Source organism: Cetorhinus maximus, chromosome 7 (assembly GCF_964194155.1).
Source record: "Cetorhinus maximus chromosome 7, sCetMax3.hap1.1, whole genome shotgun sequence".
In the NCBI taxonomy this organism is placed as follows: Eukaryota; Metazoa; Chordata; class Chondrichthyes; order Lamniformes; family Cetorhinidae; genus Cetorhinus; species Cetorhinus maximus.
Window position 1 is genome coordinate 24475146 of NC_135885.1, and position 20075 is coordinate 24495220.

A 20075-nucleotide genomic window follows, 5' to 3' on the forward strand; every position below is an offset into this window, starting at 1 on the left:
TGAAATACAGAGGAAGTTAATGCAAAAAAATAAAGTTTGCTAAATTTATTTGTGCTCCCTCATAATTAACTGGTATTTTAGTCAGCATATGCCACGCCATAATAGCTGTGGCTATTATGGACTGGACATAGAAACTGTGCACTTGGAGCATTAACACCATAATTAGGAAAGCTGTCAAAATAGCCAGGGTTACACTTATGTCATGAAAATCTAGACCAGTTTGCCTATTCAAGTCTTTTTTAAAAAAAATAATTCTCACGATACAGACTTGCTCAAGTAAAAAGTCAAAACAGATGAATACCCGGAATTTTGCTGAGGATTGGCAGGTGATTGGCAAAATCCCAGTAGGAAGGACATAAAAATAGCCTATTTCCAGAATTTCCCTGATCTTACACAGAAATTACAGTGGGAGATTGGGAGAGTCAATGGAAATTCTTATTAAATTCCTTTTATTTCAAATGACCTGTGGCGTATGTTCAGCATTTTCTGCTTTAATATAGATTTTCAGTATTCACAACAACAACAACTTATATAGTGCCTTTAACATAATGGAACCTCCCAAGGCGCTTCACAGGAACATTATGAAACAAAGTATGACACCGACCCATGTAAGCAGCTATTAGGTCAGATGATCAAAAGCCTGGTCAAAGAGGTAGGCTTTAAGGAGTGTCTTAAAGGAGGAAAGTGAGGTAGAGAGGCAGAGAAGTGTAGGGAGGGTTTTGTGGAGATTGAGACCTAAGCAGCTGAAAGGGCAGAGCAACTAAAATCAAGGATGAACAAGAGGCCAGAATTAGAGGAGTGCAGATATTTTAGAGGATTGTGGGGTTGGAGATTACAGAGATAGGAAGGGGCCAGGCCATGGTGCGATTTGAAAACAAGGATGAGAATTTTAAATTCACAATTTTTATTTTCAGTTCGAAAATAAATGTCTGTTTATTTGTGTAAAAGTTATTTTGCTCCTCCCAGTCAAAGGCTATAATTAGTCTGATTTAGTTACAATAAGGCTGACCATAATTCATGAACTCTTATAGGAAATGTAACACACAATAATCAAGTACAAGAAGTTTGCTTCAGCAATCTCTATTTATAAACACACACTTTAATTTATGTTGCAAATAGATTAATGCATTATAAATCAATACAGATGGGTACATTCAAAGTCCTGATTTTTAATAACTGTCTTTCTTATTGCCATTGTTGACTTCATACTTGTAATGCTCGAATAATCAGCTTCTTCTTTGATGTTGTGAGCTTTTCTGGAAATTGAATGTTAAACTGGATCACAAGGTTTCCTTTTTGTAATGGATTCTTGGATAAGGGCATTCCTTCTCCGGGGACTACTTTAGTGTATTTAGGGCTAGGGAAAAAAAATAGTAGGAATTACGAGGAATCAGGGCACTCCGCCTAGATAGAAGAAAGAGGAAAGAAAAACTTGCATTTATGTAGCACCTTCTACAATCTCAAGATGCTCCAAAGCACTTTACATCTAATGAAGTACTTCTGAAGTATAGTCACTATTGTAATATATCTGGTAGCCAATTAGTGCACAGCAAGGTCCCACAAAAACAATGCAATAATAACTACATAATGGGTAGAATTTTCCCCCCATTGGGGGGGTTGTGCGGGGGCGGGCGCAGACCTGATCGGCGCCCCCGATCGGGTCCAGGCTGCCATTTTAAGTGGGCAGGCCAATTAAGGCCCGTCTGGCGTGACGCGCACCCATAAGCGCCGTGCGCTCCCTGTGTGGGTGTGTGCGGGGGAGTGGGGGTTCCCTGAGTCGGGAGTGCACTCTTCTGCGCATGCGTGCGAAAGAGCGTAGAAATCTCCCTGAGGCACAGAAGTACCTCAGGGAGATTAGTGTAAAATTTTAACAGTTCAACAAAGTGTTGAAAAAATTTTTATGACATGTCCCCTCATGTGATACTGCCACATGAGCTGGGACATGTGCATTCATTTCAATAAAGATTTTTGAGAAAATTTAAAATCATTTATGAAACCTCATCCTGCCCGTGGATGAGGTTCCATGAAAAATGCGAAGGCCGCCTGGGCTCTTCGCCTGCCCGCCAACATTGAGGTTGGATGGGCAGCTCTGTTAATTATTTTAATGGTTAGTTAAATGGCCTTAATAGACCTTTGACAGTTCGGCAGGCACGCAGCTGACTCGGCTGCGTGCCCACCGAACTGAAAATTTAAATGAAGCGCAGTGATGCCGAGATGTACACCCGATGTCACCCCGCGTCATTTTACGCCTCAGCAAGCGGGCCCCGCCCCTGCTCGCCGAGCCGAAGATTCTCCCCAATGTGTTCTTTTTGTGATGTTGGTTGAGGGAAAAATATTGGCCGAGGCATGAAAGGGCAGGAAAAAGATAATTTCTCTCTGCTTTCAAAAAGAAGCTCTCAAGTTTCTAGTTTGACTGAGTATAGCAAGTGGACCAATATTAATCTAAATCAAAGAATCAGTAACACAAACCTAGGACTAAATGTCTCATACTTGAATGTATTTTCGACATGCAATGGAAAATGCTGAAATTGAGTAACAGCCTTTATGATTTATGGTAAAAATTAACATTTTAAAAAATTATTTACTCATTGAACTCCGAACTACCTTTCCCTGCATTCCCAGTATTTTTACCCAAATAAGGATCATGGATAATTATTTAATATTTTAAATATTAGACATCTTAGTTTGGATTTTTTGCTCCCGAGGTGGGTGTGCAGAGTTGGGAAATCACTCAGCTCACCGCACCAGGCTCAAGAAAAAGTCCCCCGAATGGTGGGATCTTCGTTCTGGGACCGGAGGGGGGCACGGTGGTTACAGGATAGATTCAGGTCTGCCACCTCCAGACGTAGATGAGAGGCAGCCACCAGGGCTGCCAGGTGCCAAGGCGGGCTGGTTAAAAGGCCTCAGTTCTCTGGGACTTCATCCCAGTTGTTTTGTTAAATATTAGGCCCTCTGGGCCTCACCCCCTCAAGCCTCCCCCCCCCGCCCACCTCCCATGTCTAAACTGCCAACTCATGCCCTCCATTCACCCCATTGCCCCTTATAGCTCCATGCAAACTTATGAACCCTCACCCACCCGATGACCTTTATAGCCCCTATGCCAACAGTACCAACTCATGCCAACTTATGAACCCCCACTGACCCCTCCATGGCTCCTCATAGCCCTGTGTTAACTCAGGACATCCCAGGCTCCACCCTCTGCCCTTACACTTTCCATGCCAGCTCATCCTGCATCAACATAGGCAAACCTCAGGAGCCATGCTGAGATGAAATAAAGTTCTAAATATCTATTACAGGCTTCACTATATTAAAAGAAACACTTTCATTCATGAAAGCCCATTTAATACATTTAAATCCCCTCAAGTACTTAATCCCTAATAAAAGCAAATATTTGTACTCAACCCTGCATCAAAGACCGTTCATCCTCTAATAACCTCTTGGAGCTGTCAATCAAACAGTGAATTTACAGTCCCTACTGTGATAATGCCAGGTTGTGGAAGCAGTCAAGCAGTAATAATATTATAATGATAGCACCTAGAGTTATGTCAACAAACAGTTATTGAAACTGGAAGCACAGTTTTGTTTCAACTCAAAGACACAGGCAGACTGACAAAATCTCAGCTGTAGTACTTAAGACTTGGAGTGCCACATCCATATCCAAGCTGTTCCAGTAGAGCTACAATACTAGCGTCTACCTCAAGATGTAGAAAATTGTCTAGGTATATCCTGTCCACAAATATGGCCAATTATCCCCCCAGTTTACTCTCAATCAAGAGCAAATTGATGAATGTTGTAGACAGTGGTATCAAATGCCACTAATTCAGCAACCTTTTCACTTATGCTTAGTTTGGGCTCTGCCAGCACCACTCAGCTCCTGACCGGAAAACTCTCCACTTGGTGTGAGTCATACCTAGCACAGAGGAAGATGTTTGTGTTTTTTGTAGGCCAATTATTTCAAACCCAGGACTTCACTGCAGGATTTCTTAAAGGTAGTGTCCTAGGCCCAACCACCTTCAGCTGCTTCAATGACCTTCTCTTCATCATAAGGTCGGAAGTGGGGATGTTTGCAGATAATTACACAGTGTTCTTTACCATTTGCAATTCCTCACATACTGAAGAAGTCCGTGCCCTTATGCAGCAAGTCCTGGACAACATTCAGGCTGGGCTCATAAGTGGCAAGTAACATACATGCCTCACAAGTGCTAGGCAATAACCATTTCTAACAAGGGAGAATCTAACCATCTTCCTTTGATATTCAACGGCACTACTATCATGGAATCTCCCACAGTCGACATCATGCGGGTTACCATAAACCAGAAACTTAACTGGACCAACCTTACAAATGTTGTCGCTACAACAGCAGCTCAGAAGCTGAGGATTCTGTGGAGAGTAATTCACCTCCTAACTTTTCAAAGCCTGTTCACCATCTACAAGGCTCAAGTCAAAAGTGTAATGGAATACTCTCCACTTGCCTGGATGACTGAAGCTCCAACTAGATTCAAGAAGCTCAACACCAACTAGGACAAAGCAGCCCGCTTGATCGGCCCTCCTGTCCATTACACTAAACATTCACTCCCTCCACCACCGATGCACCATGACAGCAGTTTGTACCACCTATAAGATGCACTGCAGCAACTTGCCAAGTCTCCTCCAACAGCACCTTCCAAACCCCTGACCTCTACCATCTAGAAAAACAAGGGCAACAGATGCATGTGAACACCACCATCTGCAAGTTCCCCTCCAAATCACACAGATCCACCTGACTTGGTACTATATTGCCATTCCTTCACTGTCGCTGGGTCAAAATCCTGGAACTCTCTCCCTAACAGCACATGGGCTGCAGTTGTTAAAGAGAGCAGCTAACCACCACCTCTTCAAGGGCAATTAGGCACAGGCAATAATTGCTGGTTTTGCCAGCGATGCTCAGATCCTATGAACGAAAAGAAACTCTTGCCTATGAGACAGAGGATCATAAACTTAAGCTCCACTCCTGCCTCTGATGGTTATACAATTTCAAAATCAACACTCTGTGAAAACTGAGGCACCATTCCATAAGTCTCCACTGCAAACTTGCCACTTTTATCTCTTAGCAGCTGTCCCTACCTTCACAATCTTATTCATACATTGTACTTATAAAGATCCTTATATGTTTTTTATATTGTTTGCTAATATTTTCTCACGCTCTTTCTTAGCCTTTCTACCCATCCTATTTGCGTAGTTTCTATATTCTTTACATCTTTCCTAGTTTTCTTTTTATTATCAACTCTGTAAGCAGTAATTGTTTCCCTTTCTAAATTTCAAATTTGATGGTGTCTTTCTTCAGCATTAGAGTCCCAGCCTTTGAAATACTTAATTCCTTTCTTTAATGAAATATATTTGATTTGATTTGAACCCTTTACATTTCCTGTTTCAATACGTCTCATTGCTGACTTACAATTCTGTTTGTCAGTATTTTCTTCCATTTAAGTTGAGTCAAATCCCTTTTAATTTAAGGAAGTAGACACAGATAGGGATATGGTATTGGACAATCAAGAAATGCAAATATTCTAAACAATTTCTGTATGCTGGTATTCATGGAAGAAGCAGTTGACTCTCTCCCAGCGAGAAAATGGGGAGGAAATCTTAAGGACAATTAAAATTACTCAGACAGTGGCATACAAAATTGGTTATTTGCTTGCTGTGATTCTGACAGAATTGGGAAAAAATTGGAGAGAAGGGAATTTAACACCTATCTTTTAAAAAAAAGCAAGAAGACTGTGCTGAAATTTACAGCCTGGTGAGTCTGACAACTATGGGTTAATATGTTAGAGATTTTCCTGACGAAAGGTATGCTGAGGGGCGAGATGAAGGCTGCTAATATAAACAACTTTATAGAGTCATAGAGGTCTACAGCACAGAAAAAGGTCCTTCAGCCCATCGAGTCTGTGCCAGTCAAACAAGTATCTAACTATTCTAATCCTATTTTCCAGCACTAGGCCCATAGCCTTGTATGCCATGGCATCGCAAGTGCACATCCAAATACTTCTTAAATGTTAAGAGGGTTTCTGCTTCTACCACCATTTCAGGCAGTGAGTTCCAGATTCCCACCACCCTCTGGGTGAAAAAATTATTCCTCACATCCCCTCTAAACCTCCTGCCCCTTACCTTAAATCTATGCCCCCTGGTTATTGATCCCTCCACCAAGGGGAAAAGTTCCTTCCTGTCTAACCTATCTATGACCCTCATAATTTTATACGCCTCAATCATGCCCCCCCCTTAATCTCCTCTGCTTCAGGGGAAATAACCCCAGTCTATCCGATCTCTCCTCATAACTAAGACTCTCCAGCCCAGGCAACATTCTGGTAAATCTCCTCTGCACTCTCTCTAGTGCAATCACATGCTTCCTAAAATGCGGAGTCCAGAACTGCACGCAATACTCTAGCTGTGGCCTAACCTGCGTTTTATACAGTTCCAGCATAACCTCCCTGCTCTTATATTCTATGCCTCGGCTAATAAAAGCAAGTATCCCATATGCCTTCTTAACCATCTTATCTACCTGTCCCGCTACCTTAAGGAGCCGGTGGACATGCACACCAAGGTCCCTCTGATCCTCGGTACATCCCAGGGTCCTACCATTCACCGTGCCTTGTTTGTCCTGCCCCAGTGCATCACCTCACACTTATCCGATTTAAATTCCATTTGCCACTGATCAGCCCATCTGACCAGCCCGTCTATATCCTCCTGTAACCTAAGACTATCCTCCTCACTATTTACCACCCCACCAATTTTCGTGTCATCCGCGAACTTACTGATCAACCCTCCTACATTCAAGTCTCAATTGTTTGTATATACCACAAACAGCAAGGAACCCAACACCGATCCCTGTGGAACCCCACTGGACACAGGCATCCAGTCACAAAAACACCCCTTGACCATCACCCTTTGCTTCCTGCCACTCAGCCAATTCTGGATCCAATTTGCCAAATTGCCTTGGATCCCATATGCTCTTACCTTCGCTATCAGTCGCCCATGCAGGACCTTATCAAAAGCCTTGCTGAAGTCCAAGTAGACTATGTCAAGTGCATTGCCCTCATCTACACACCTGGTCACCTCTTCGAAAATTTCAATCAAATTGGTCAGACATAACCTCATCTTAATAAAACCACGCTGACTGCCCTTGATTAATCCCTACCTCTCCAAGTGTAGATTAATTCTGTCCCTCAGAATTGCTTCCAATAGTTTACCCACCACTGAGGTTAGACTGACTGGCCTATATTTCCCTGGTTTATCCCTTCCTCCCTTCTTGAATAATGGTACCACATTGGCTGCCCTCCAGTTCTCTGGCACCTCTCCAGTGGCCAGAGAGGTATTGAAAATTATTGCCAGCACCCCTGCTATCTCCCCCCTTGCCTCACTCAACAGCTTGGGATACATTTCATCTAGGCCTGGAGATTTATCTACTTTTAAACCTGCCAGACCATTTAGAACCTCCTCCCTTTCTATGCTGATTTCTTTAATTACATCAAAGTCCTTCTGCCTGATTTCCATACCCACGTTGTCCCTCTTACTTGTGAACACCGACATATTCATTTAGAACCCTACCTATGTCTTCCGGCTCCACACACAAATTACCACTATGGTCCTTAATGGGCCCTACTCTTTCCCTAGTTATCCTCTTACTCTTAATGTACTTGTAAAATAACTTTGGATTTTCCTTTATTTTACCTGTCAATGTTTTCTCATGCTCCCTTTTTGCTCTCCTAATTTCATTTTTAAGTTCTCCCCTAGACATTATATACTACCCTTGGCCTTCCATTGTTTTAAGCCCTTGGTATCTGCCATAAGCCTCCCTTTTTCTCTTTATATTTATATCCTGTATATCCCTCGACATCCAGGATTCCCTGGATTTGTTCGTCCCATCCTTTGTCTTTACTGGAATACGTTGGCCCTGTACTCTCCCTATTTCCTTCTTTATAAGGATGTTTTGTAAGTATTGTTATGGTCTTGGTAGAGACCAGTATTGTGTTTTTTTTTAGAATCCAAAAACCCAGGTATTTACTAAAAGAATGAAGCCACAAGGTTAACTCAAAAGAACTTTACTACACAAAAATCAAAGAACATGAATGCTAATGACTACACTCTATTTTATATGGATATTATGGCCAGAATTTTATGTGTTGCAGGCGAACGTCCCAACGTTATCGCGTCCTTGCATGATATCTCGCTCAGCAGGCTCGCGCAGCAATCGGAAGTGCGCCCACAGACAATTAAGCAGGCAATTAAGCCCATTAAGGAGGCAGTTGAAAGCTATTTCTCGTGGCCTGTCCACTTTTATGGTTGGCAGACGGGCCAATCGGCCAGACGGCCTTTACATTTTTGTTCAAGCCTCGATCCAGGACGGGATGAAATCTCCGTGGGGAAACAAAAGAGAGATATCTGGGAACTGCTTTTTTTAATGAGGTATGCTTTCAGGTGCTTGATTATGCTGCATGGACATATTTTGCAGCACTTCTGTTGTTTTGTTTATTCCGTGAATGTCTGCAGCTCCCTGGGGTAGCTGTCTGCCCTCAGCGAACTCAGTGGAAGTGCTCACCAGCGCTTGTGGTGACATCAGCGCCCACCCTCACCGGCAGTGCTGAGCTTTTCTCAGCATGTGTTTCACGCTGGCTGGCCGTTAATTGGGGGCCGATCGTGATCAGGGGCCCATTTCCTGTCCGCACCCAGGCCTGCCAATCATGTGTGCCCGACGAGCGAAAAATTCAGGCCTAAAAGTATAATGAACACAGAGGCTGGTACTTTAGATTGAACTTCTTAATCCAACTTTTCTTCTTCCACCCGTTTGGCATTTAACCCTAATTATCTCAAGTCAGATACTTCTCAGAAATTGGAAGATTAACCACTTGGTCTGAAATACTGTTGCAAAGATTTGTCTCAGGGCTGTGATTTCTTGGGCCTTCTGCTTACTTCCAGTAAGTCTGTTCCTTCAACCCACAGTTGTAGGCTTCCAGTTCAATGCAGACATTGTTAGCATCTTAAGCGTAGCTACCTCGGGTCAGAACTCTCTTGGTTCTAATGTTCTGTACCTCTGGAGTCATACAAGACCCTCTCTCTTTCCTCAGCTTGGCTATTCCAGAAATCCAACTCAGTGTTAGTAAAGTCCATCAGTCAACCAGGTTTTTAAAACACTTTTAGCCAACACACAGAAATTTAACTGAATCCTGCTTGAATGTAATCTTCCCTCTAGCCATCTAGAGCTAAACTAACCCAAACTGCTTGAACACAGAACCACACTCAAGGACCTACTCACCCCTATATTAACTGCTTGTTGATGTTTTTTTCTATGTTTATCTCCCAGGCAGCTTGGTCATTGGAAGCAAGCTGTTTTTTTTTAACCAGAACTCTTTCAAAGAAACCTAGATCCTAAAGGGACCATCATCCCAACATAAAACATAGGGTATTATTTTCAAAAGGACATGGGCCATCACAATATGAAAATCACTGAAGGATACAGGTAATGAACTGTACATTCTGATTTAGAAATCTGTAGCTGAGCAGATAACACAAATAGTATTTTCCAATCTGGTGCATTCTTAGGTTCCCCTGATGAATACAAATATATTGCAACTAGCCACATAGAAGAGGCACTACAACTTTCCTCTGTATTCCTGAGCCAAGGATGGAGAAAAATAGCCATGATTACTGCTCTTGATTGCTACGACAATGGCCTCAGCAGCTAAATGTATGTGTCCGTGTGTGTAGATGTGGGGAGAATGTAGGACTGGGTTCAACTGTCACATCCCTAAGACTCACAATGTAGGTTCACACCTGAAAAATAGCCACTTAGCTGTGTGTAAAAAGCTTTTGAACTTCTTCCCACAATAAAACGGCATAAAAATAGTTTGAGAATACTTACTGGACAATGTAATTGATTGGGATACTGAGAAATCTGCCATCGAGTGTCTCAATTTCCACGGTATGACCTGTTAGGGCCTGAAATCCAAATAACCATTAAATATTAAAACATGAATTGTACAAAATTTTTAAAACTGTGAACAAATATTCTTCAACTTCAGATATTTTTTGACAGTTTGATAAATTTCTGTTTCTTTCACTCATGTCAGAGTATAGTTCCATGGCTACTGACAAACACCAGAGAGTGAAAGCCCTTGTAGTTGACATAGTTGATTGCTTGTCGGCATGGGGATCTAAGCACCATGCGAGTGCAGTCGATGGTACCCTGCACCTGTGGAAAACCTGAGATCTGCACAAATCCCAGCGCTCTTGCTTCCTGGCTCTCCTGATCCTGGGTGAAATGCACAAAGTTATGTGCCTTTGTGAAGATGGTGTCCGTGACCTCCTGGATACACTTGTGCGTGGAGGCTTGTGAGATCCTGCACAGGTCACCTGTGGAGTCCTGAAAGGAGCCACTGGTGTAAAAATTGAGCACCATAGTCACTTTCACAGCCACTGGTAATGGATGCCCTCCATGTCTCCGAGGCGCCAAATCCTGCAACATGTGACCGACCAGTTCCTCAGACATGCGCAGTCTTCAGCGGCACTGTTTCTCAGTAATCTGCAGGAATGACAGGCACCTACTATAGACCCTGGGTCTAGCGAGGTGCCCATGAGTGACGGCTCGCTGTGGATTTTCAGCTGCATGCGCAGGAGATCCTGCTGCCCCTTCATCTTGAGGGAGGTGCTCCTCCCTTTGCCAAGCCAGGCGCCTCCGCTGTTCTCTCCTTCTCTGCTCCCTGTAAGCCATGAGTCATACCGCTAAATCACCATGCTACATGATCCTGATGTTCTCCTTCTGCAGGATCAAAGAGAGAGAATGTGGGTTAGCATGGGTGTATTAAGAACCTTTCTTGGTTAAGTCTGAAGGTCCCTTCATGCATGCAGGAGAGTGCTGGCCACCACTTGGATGGCCAGTGTGTAGTGCGCTCATTGGCTGTTCAAAACCACCTGCACCCAACTCCACTTCGCCATTCTGAAGTCATGCCGAAGTGGACGGTAAATTTGACGCGGGGGAATGATTCCAGCAAGCAGGGCTTATAATTAGATACAAATGTATTAAAATGATGTTCCTGATATGCAGCAGCAGGAAATGTGACGCGCCATGACAGGTGAAGTGGACAATTGCAAACTGGTTTTATGATGCCATAAGGCTGTTTTTTGACCTCCTTGCCATATCGTCCCCTCTCCTGACACCAACGGGGCCGGAAAATTCCCGCCAAAGTGTCGATGTGATCCTATAAAGGATTTCCAATATGGTAACCATCTGGAACATTTTCTAGTTATGATGGGTTATTTTACCTAAAATAATTGCCTGAGTAATTATAGTCAGATTATTATTGTATTACTCTTCTAAAGTTCCCTATTACAAATATGACAACCATGCATAGCATGCTCTTTTACATGGAAACATAGAAAATAGGAGCAGGAGTAGGCCATTCAACCCTTCGAGCCTGCTCCGCCATTCATTATGATCATGGCTGATTATCCAACTCAATAGCCTGCTCCCGCTTTTTCCCCATATCCTTTGATCCCTTTCACCCCAAGAGCTATATCTAACTCTTTCTTGAAAACATACAATGTTTTTGTCTCAACTACTTTCTGTGGTAGCGAACTCCACAGGCTCACCACTCTCTGGGTGAAGTGATTTCTCCTCATCTCAGTCCTAAATGGTCCACCCCATATCCTCAGACTATGACCCCTGGTTCTGGACTCCCCCACCATTGGGAACATCCTTCCTGCATCTACCCTGTCTAGTCCTGTTAGAATTTTATAGGTTTCTATGAGACTCCCCTCATTCTTCTGAGCTCCAGCAAATATAATCCTAACCGACTCAATCTCTCCTCATATGTCAGTCCCGCCATCCCAGGAATCAGTCTGGTAAACCTTCGCTGCACTCCCTTTATAGCAAGAACATCCTTCCTCAGATAAGGAGACCAAAACTACACACAATATTCCAGGTGTGGTCTCACCAAGGCCCTGTATAATTGCAGCAAGACATCCCTGCTCCTGGACTCGAATCCTTTCGCTATGAAGGCCAACATAACAATTGCCTTCTTTACCACCTGCATGCTTACCTTCAGCAACTGATGTACGAGGACACCCAGGTCTCGTTGCACATTCTCCTCTCTCAATTTATAGCCATTCAGATAATAATCTGCCTTCCTGTTTTTGCTACCAAAGTGGATAACCTCACATTTATCCACATTATACTGTATCTGCCAGGCATTTGCCCACTCATTCAGCTTGTCCAAATCACACTGAAGCATCTCTGCATGCTCCTCACAGCTCACCCTCCCACCCATCTTTGAGTCATCTGCAAATATGGAGATATTACATTTAGTTCCCTCATCTAAATCATTAATATATTGCGAATAGCTGGGGTCCCAGCACCGAACCCTGCGGTACCCCACTAGTCACTGCCTGCCATTCGGAAAAGGACCCGTTTATTCCTACTCTTTGTTTCCTGTCTGCCAAACAGTTTTCTATCCATCTCAATACACTACCCCAATCCCATGCGCTTTAATTTTACACGCTAATCTCTTATGTGGGGCATTGTCGAAAGCCTTCTGAAAGTCCAAATAAACCACATCCACTGGCTCCCCCTCATCAACTCTACTAGTTATATCCTCAAAAAATTCCAGTAGATTTGTCAAGCGTGATTTCCCTTTTGTAAATCCATGCTGACTCTGTCCGATTCTGCCACTGGCAGAGGAGGAGATGGAGGAGCTGAATGTCTCCTCCGATGAGGATGACATCGACATGGTTGAGGGTGAGGAGATCCTCAAAGGAGAGATGATGGCGATGAGGCCATTGCACTGGCCAGACGAGGCAGGCGCGTTTGGGAGGCTCTCATTGCTTCTAGATTCATGGGGGATGATGACAACATGTAGTGAGGAGACACCATAGATTCTCAATATTGCATCTGTGAACGTTTGACTCCTGTTTGGCTGATGGCAGAATGCTTGCGCTCTGTGAGCAGGGTCATATTATGGAGATGCAGCAGGGAAACTTTAACTTATCCTGATCCTATGGCATCCTTCGTGAGCTGAACCCTTCAGCACCACACTGTCACCGAATACAGATGCTGATGGGATGGGGGGGCCAGTCACATCTCAAAAGTGCTGGGAGCAGACAGAGAGAATGAGCAAATTCTGTGCCGCCAGTCCAGGACATTCTGGCAGCAATGATAAGCCCCATCAAGGTGCAGGCATGGCTAATGTGTCCAGTGACTTTGAAGGCGCACCATGCTGGGAAGGTTGCACAAAGCACAGGGAAGAGGCCCTGGTCGGAGACACCCACAGGGACCAAGGCTACAGGGACCAACGTTTCAAATCTGAGTGACAGGAACACTGCTCATCAGAACAAGGAACCATTCTTGAAAGTTTACGTTCAACAGAGAACATTATGTACAAGTGATCAACACCCATGCCCAGGCTGCAGCAATTACATCTCCTCGATTTCTCTCACCTGTGGATCGTTTCCTGCTCATTGTTGTTTCAGTTGGAGCCAGAGACTGAGGAGAGGAGGTTGCTCTGCCTGTGTGCTCCTGTCTGCTGAACTACTTCTGGATTCCTCCTGTTTTGGACTGCCTGTTTGCCTCCAGAAGCCTTTTGTATTTTCAACAATTTCATCATCCACCATTGCCTGGGGGAGTTGGAGCCTGGAGGGCCTTCTGTGGGGCCAACAGAGGGAAGGAGAGAGAGGGAGAGGAAGAGCTGCTGCTGCTGCTGTTGTTGCTACAGGACAGGGAGGCCAGGACTGTGTAATAATCATCCTAGGTGGGTGTCTGAACTTTTTATTTGTTCAGGTGGGGGCTGAAAAAGAACTGTTTTGCAGGAGGAGGGCAGAAGACTGCCTGGAGACTTGGGGGAGGAAAAGGGTGTGTGTGCGTGCCTGTGTAAAGTCTTGCCACCACCCTTCCCCCCCATTTTCCATCACTGCTTCAGGCTAGGCCTAAGCCCAGGAAGCTGGTGCTGCCTGGTGAAGAGGAACAGGCCTCACTCCTGTGTTCCAGGCAGAACCGGCTGCTGGGTGAAGACATCGCCCACCCCCTACCGAAAGATCATCAAGGCTCCTACCCACCGTCCATTCTTCAATCAAGACACCCACCTACACCTTCCCCTTTCCCTCCTGTGCCTCCCTGTCCTCTACCCCTCTCCCTCCTCTCTATTTACCATCTGAGGGGGAGATTAATCCACCTTTCTCCCCCTCTACCTCGAGGAGGAGATTTAAATTTTTTAAAAAACTTATTAAGACCTATATTTCTTGGGGTGGGTGTGGCTCAGCCCCTGTGGCTCAGCCCCTATGGCTGCCTTACATGCCTGTGGCCGGGCCTTCAAGAGCAAATGTGAAGGCGGTATTGTCACTGGTGGCGGGGCCCCCCAGAAAAACCTAAGCAGGGGCAGCTTCTTCTGCGGCTCCTGCTGCTCCTGCGGCCCCGTCACCTTTCCACCTCCTCACCAAGGCCTTGGGGGTGAAGAGCTACGCTCACCCCGAGATGATGATTGAGGCGTGTGTAAGGGCTATGGCTGGGGTCGTCGGCCCCTCAGTCATAGTCGCCGCCTCAAAAATGTATGGCAAAGCTATCTTTGTTCTGAGGTCCGAGCGGGCGGTGCACCTGGCCCTGGAAAAGGAGCTCCCTGTGGGCTTTCTGGCGGTGGACCCCCTTGAGGCCATCACCCAGAGGCTTATAATATCAAATGTCCCGCCCTTTGTTACCAATGGGCTCCTCCTCCCCCACCTGGAAGATCAGGTCCTGGGTTGCGCCGATCCCGCCTGGCCTCAAGGATGCGGCCCTCTGCCATGTGTACTCCTTCCGGCACCAGGTTTTCGTCCGCTTGGCCCGGGAGGAGTGCCTAGAGGGGGCCTTTTCAGTAAGTTTCGAAGGGACCACCTACCGGGTCTTTTGGACCACGGATGGTGTGCGGTGACATGCCGGTAAGGAGGTGGGGCATGTGCGGAAGAAATGCCCCGCCTCCAAGGCCGCCAACACCAACCAAGCGGCCGTGGCTCGCACCATCGCTCCTCCCCCCGCCACTACTCCATCTCCCTTCCCGCAAGGGGAGGTGTCGCCGGCAGCCACCGCCATCTCGGCTGCCGGTGAGGCGGGGGAGGGAGCACCCCCGCGCCGTAAGAAGGCGCAGAGGAAGACTCGCAACCTGGGAGCGGCCCCCGAGACTCCCCAGATCTCCCAATCTACCCAGGACCACCAGCCCCCTGAAGACACTGGCTCGGGGGGAATAACAACATCCGGCTCCGGCGTCGTCTCCGCCAGTGCTCCCGGGCCCGTGTGCGCCTCGACGCCACATGCTGGACCCGGCGTCGTCCCTGCGCGGGTTCCCAGGGCCGGCGGGGGTGAGACTCGCGACCCCGAGCCGGTAGAACAACCCAAACCCCAGAGGGTGGGGCGTCTGGGAAGGCTGGACGAGGTGAAGGGGGCCTCGCAAATGGAGTTCTCCCCAGCCTACCCCGGAAGAGATGTCAGGAGGAGGAGGGTGACACCCCGGCTGAAGAGGTTGAGTGTGTCCCCTCCCCCGGTGAAGAGGTGGTGGCGTCTCTACCCTGTAACTCCTCGCTCTGCCCTCTGGGAGAAACCCAAACCCTCATCCCGACTGTCCCCCCATCACCTTGCTGCAGTCCCCTGAGCAGGGCCCCTTGGGGGTCGCGGAGGGTACCTCCATTGAGGAGGTGCCCCTCACAGACCCATTAAATACCCCCGAGATATCATCTGGCCCGTTGGGAGACTCCAGCACCCCATTTTTAATATTAACAACCGGGTCATTGGGTGGCGGTGGCGAAGAAGGCCTTCCTGCTCCCTCCCATCCTTTAGCAACTGGCGTCCTTGTTTTAGGGCAGGAGCTTCTCCTGAGCTCGCCGAACGACCCGGTGCCTGGGGGGGAGCGGGTATCCGAAATGCCGCCACCCTCTGACCCAAAACCCACAGCGGAGACCAGAGAGGACACCTCTGGCTTTGATCCTGGGGGTGGGATCGAGATGGAGGTGGAGCCGACTGGCAGCTCCGAACCACCCCACCGTACTCAATACGGGGCAGGGGTTGGAAGCTGGAGGCGACGACCTGGAGGAGGATGGAGTTTCGGTGGTGAGCACCAGGGACAAGTTAGAGTCGTTGTCGGGTGAGGTGGTGGTTCCCCTGGTGCGCCCCGCTGACTCTCCCCTCATCCCTGTACGGGAACTCCAGGATTTTTTTAGCAAGCAATCGCGGTCGCTGAGTCAGAGTTCAGTTGGCCATGGACCGGTGGTATTCTTTTCCACTGGTGTTCTGGTCCACTCGCGAGGCCCTCAAGGCCCCCGAGTTGGACAGGAACGCCCAGCGGAGGGTCCATACGTTTCTCGCCGGGCTCCTGAAGGAGAGGAAGGCTTAAAAGTCCTCTCCTTTTATTCAGGTGAAGGTTGCACATACTTCTGACAATGAAGACAACTATAGCTAGCCTCAACATCAATGGCAGCAGGGACGCACAGCGCAGGTTCCAGAATTTCTCAGTCCTCCGGGGCGGGAAGTATGCAGTGTGCTTCCTGCAGGAAACCCATACTGTTCCAGAGACAAAGCCACGTGACTGCTGGAGTGGCGAGGTGGGGTCTACATGAGTCACCTAGCCTCCAATTCTGGCGGGATGGCTATCTTGTTGGCCCCACAGCCAGAGATCTTGGGGATCAAGGAGCCGGTGCCAGGCCAGTTGCTGCACCTTACTGTGTGCCTGGGGGGCGCGGCGCTTCACTTTGTGAATGTGTACGCTCCCCTGGGCACACAGCAGCAAGCGAGCTTCCTTGAGGAAGTGTCCACTCATTTTGGCTCTATCGACGCGGGCGAGTGCATCATCCTCAGGGGGGATTTCAACTGCACCCTCGGAGCCTGGGACCATCACGGTACCCAGCACCGCACGTCAGATGTAAGTAAGTTGCGGGACCTGGTCAGGTCCTTCGATTTGGTGGATGCCTGGCGAAATCTCCATCCTGACTCCAGCGTTTTCACTTTTGTGTCACCTGAAGTCGGAGCGTCCAGACTCGACCGCCTTTACGTTTCGAGGGCGTATGTGTCCTGCATTCCGTCGGCTTCTGTGCAGTGGGTGTCGTTTTGCGCTCGGACTGGGTCCGCATACCTGCTGCTGGAGGACGAGCAGTTCCTGGACTCGTTTAGTCGTTTCTGGGCCGGCTGGAGAAGGAAGCGGGGAGGCTTCCCCTCCTTGAGGCTTTGGTGGGATGTGGGCAAGACTCACGTCCGTGTTTTCTGTCAGAAGTACGCGAGGGGGTCGACAAAGAGGCGGAAATGCAGGGTCGAGGAGTTGAAGAAGGAGGTGCTCAACCTGGAGGCACGTCTCCATCAGCCCGATGCGGACCCGGCCCTGCGGTCAGTGTACGATGAAAAGGGCGCACTGCGGGACCTGCAACTTGTCGGGTCCCGGGGCGTGTTCATGAGGTCACGGATCCGGTTTCTCACGGACCTGGACCGCAGCTCCCCCTTCTTCTACTTGCTGGAAAAAAGGCAATGGGTCGGTCAGCAGCTCCTTACGCTGCTGGCCGACGACGGATCCCTCGTCTCGGATCTGGAGGGCATCAGGGCCATTGCCAGAACCTACTATACTGCTCTGTTCTCTCCGGATCCATCCAGCGAGGATGCTCGCAGAGTTTTGTGGGAGGACCTGCCGCAGGTTGGCCTGGAGGGCGCCGGAAAGCTTGACTCTCCTATAAGTCTGGGGGAGCTGACCGGCGCCCTCAACCGTCTCTCAAGAGGCAAATCCCCAGGGCTGGACGGGCTGACTGTGGAGTTCTTCAGGCTGTTCTGGGACGTCCTGGGGCGTCCTGGGGAGCGACTTCGTGGGGGTCCTGAGGGAGAATATCGCTACCGGGGAGATGCCCCTTTCATGGCGCAGGGCCGTGATTGCCCTGCTGCCTAAGAAGAGGGATCTCTGCCTCCTTAAAAACTGGCGCCCGGTCTCCCTCCTCAGCATGGATTATAAAATTTTTGCCAGGGCCATGGCTTCTCGCCTTGGCACCGTGCTGGACCACATGATCCACCCTGACCAGTCCTACACCGTCCCGGACCGCACAATTTTTGACAACATCCATCTGGTCCGGGACATTATTCATTATTCCCAGAGGGTTGGTCTGTCGAGCGCCTTCCTGTCCCTTGATCAGGAGAAGGCGTTCGACAGGGTGGATCACGAATATTTATTCGGAACTCTGCGAGCATTCGGGTTCGGGATGCATTTTGTCGTCCGGATCCGACTTCTGTACACTGCCGCAGAGTGTCTAGGTAAGGTTAACGGGTCCCTGACGGTGCCCCTTCGCTTTGGGAGAGGGGTATGTCAGGGCTGCCCCTTGTCTGGCCAGTTGTATTCTATTTGCGTGGAGCCTTTCCTGCGCCTCTTGCAGAGGAGATTGTCGGGATTGGTTCTGCGCGGGACGGGCATCGGGGTGGTCCTTTCGGCTTACGCTGATGACGTGTTCCTTATGTTTAGTGACCCGGCTGACCTGCGGAGGATGCACGAGTGCCAAGATGTCTACTCTGCTGCGTCTTCTGCAAGGATCAACTGGGATAAATGTTTTGGACTCCTGGTTGGCCCATGGCAGATGGATCCCCTACCCGAGGAGCTCAGGCCTTTCACCTGGAGCAGGACCAGTCTCCTCTACCTGGGGGTCCATCTCTGCCCTGCTGAGGAATCCTGGCCAGCGAATTGGCAGGAACTAAAGACGAAAGTCACCGGTCTCCTGCGGCGCTGGTCAGGACTGCTCAGAGTGCTGTCTTACCGGGGTTGAGTTCTGGTCATAAACCAGCTGATTGCCGCCATGTTGTGGTACCAGCTGGTCAATTTGACCTCTCCCCCGGACTTTGTCACAAAAATCCAGAGAATGCTCGTCGACTTCTTCTGGGACAAAAGATTGCACTGGGTCGCTGGTGAGGTTCTGAGTCTCCCGCTTAGGGAGGGCGGTCAGGCGCTGGTGTGCCTTCGCACCCAGGTGGCGACTTTCCGCCTTCAGGCCCTGCAGCGATACCTTTACGTTGAGCCTTCTCTGAGATGGTGTGCCCTGGCGATGTATTTCTTCCGCCAGGTGCATAGCCTGAATTATGACGTGCAGCTCCTGTTTATAAACCTGAGGAGCCTTCGTGGCTCCTTGCAGGCATCGCCTGTCTTTTACGAGGACCTGATCAAAGTCTGGAACGTGGTCGCCTCGCGACGCAGCTCTTCCCCGTCAGGAGTAGCGGCCATCGTCAGAGAGCCGCTGCTCAGGAATCCGCCCCTCCGTCCTTTTCAGTGGCTGGTGGAGAGGAGGGCTGTGGCTGCCGGGGTGACCAGGATCGGGGACGTGCTGGGTGGCGGAGGAGTGAGCTGGATGCTTCTGCAGGAGTTGGCGCATCGTGCATCCGTGGGCGTCCGGCTCGTAGCCGATGCCATATGGGTGCCGAAGGGCCCCTGGCTGACTCAAGGAGAAGGGGAAGCTGGAGTAAGATCAAACTACCCCGCACCCTCCTTGCGTTGACACTGTTGGAGGCCAACTATGGTGCCAGTGATGGAGTTCAACCCGCGCAGCAGTGCAGGACCGATGTCCTACACCAAGTTCTCCATGGTGGCTGCCATCCTACCAATGTTGACCTCAGTGCGTTGGCATGCCAGCACTATCACCTCAGAATGATAGCTGACAGACTCCTCCACTGTGCTTTACTATCTGAGGAGTGCAGTGGACATCCTTTCCTGATGTTCCCAAGCAAGGGACTGCAGAACTGGGGAACTGACTCACAGCATGCTTGTATGCTGGATGCTGCACTGCTGGATGTCCACTTGGTTGAGCACCGCCGACACCACTCAGCACAGGAACGGTCCAGATTGTCATCGGCCAGCTCTATTTTGAATCTATTTTCAAAGTCCGTGAGGACCTTGATTTCAGGCATTCCTCCACCAGTCTGCAACCTCTCCCTTTTGTTGTGTACCAGCTTGTCCTGCATGAAGACAGATGGAGAGAGTGCCATGCCAGATGAGAAGGATGCACCTGGCATGTGTGGGTGCTGAGTTGTGCCACGGATGGAATGAGGACATGATCCGCAGGGCAGATGATGATGTGTGAGA

At 48.5% G+C, this 20075-nt stretch overlaps 1 protein-coding gene across 4 annotated transcripts in view; it reads right to left on the reverse strand.

Annotated features, from left to right (window-relative positions):
• Nucleotides 1-891: 891 nt before the first annotated feature.
• Nucleotides 892-20075, reverse strand: part of dnajb13 (DnaJ heat shock protein family (Hsp40) member B13) — a 63462-nt gene continuing 44278 nt past the window's right edge. For 2 of the 4 annotated variants that reach the window (XM_078545226.1, XM_078545228.1), the window contains 2 exons: nucleotides 9893-9969; nucleotides 892-1357 (listed from right to left, as the gene is read on the reverse strand). In XM_078545226.1, coding sequence (XP_078401352.1) covers nucleotides 1204-1357; nucleotides 9893-9969 — 231 coding nt within the window. In that variant the 3' untranslated portion in view covers nucleotides 892-1203. Of the gene's footprint in view, nucleotides 1358-8606; nucleotides 8745-9892; nucleotides 9970-20075 lie in introns of all 4 variants that reach the window. The other 2 variants (XR_013577082.1, XM_078545227.1) reach the window with 2 other exon arrangements.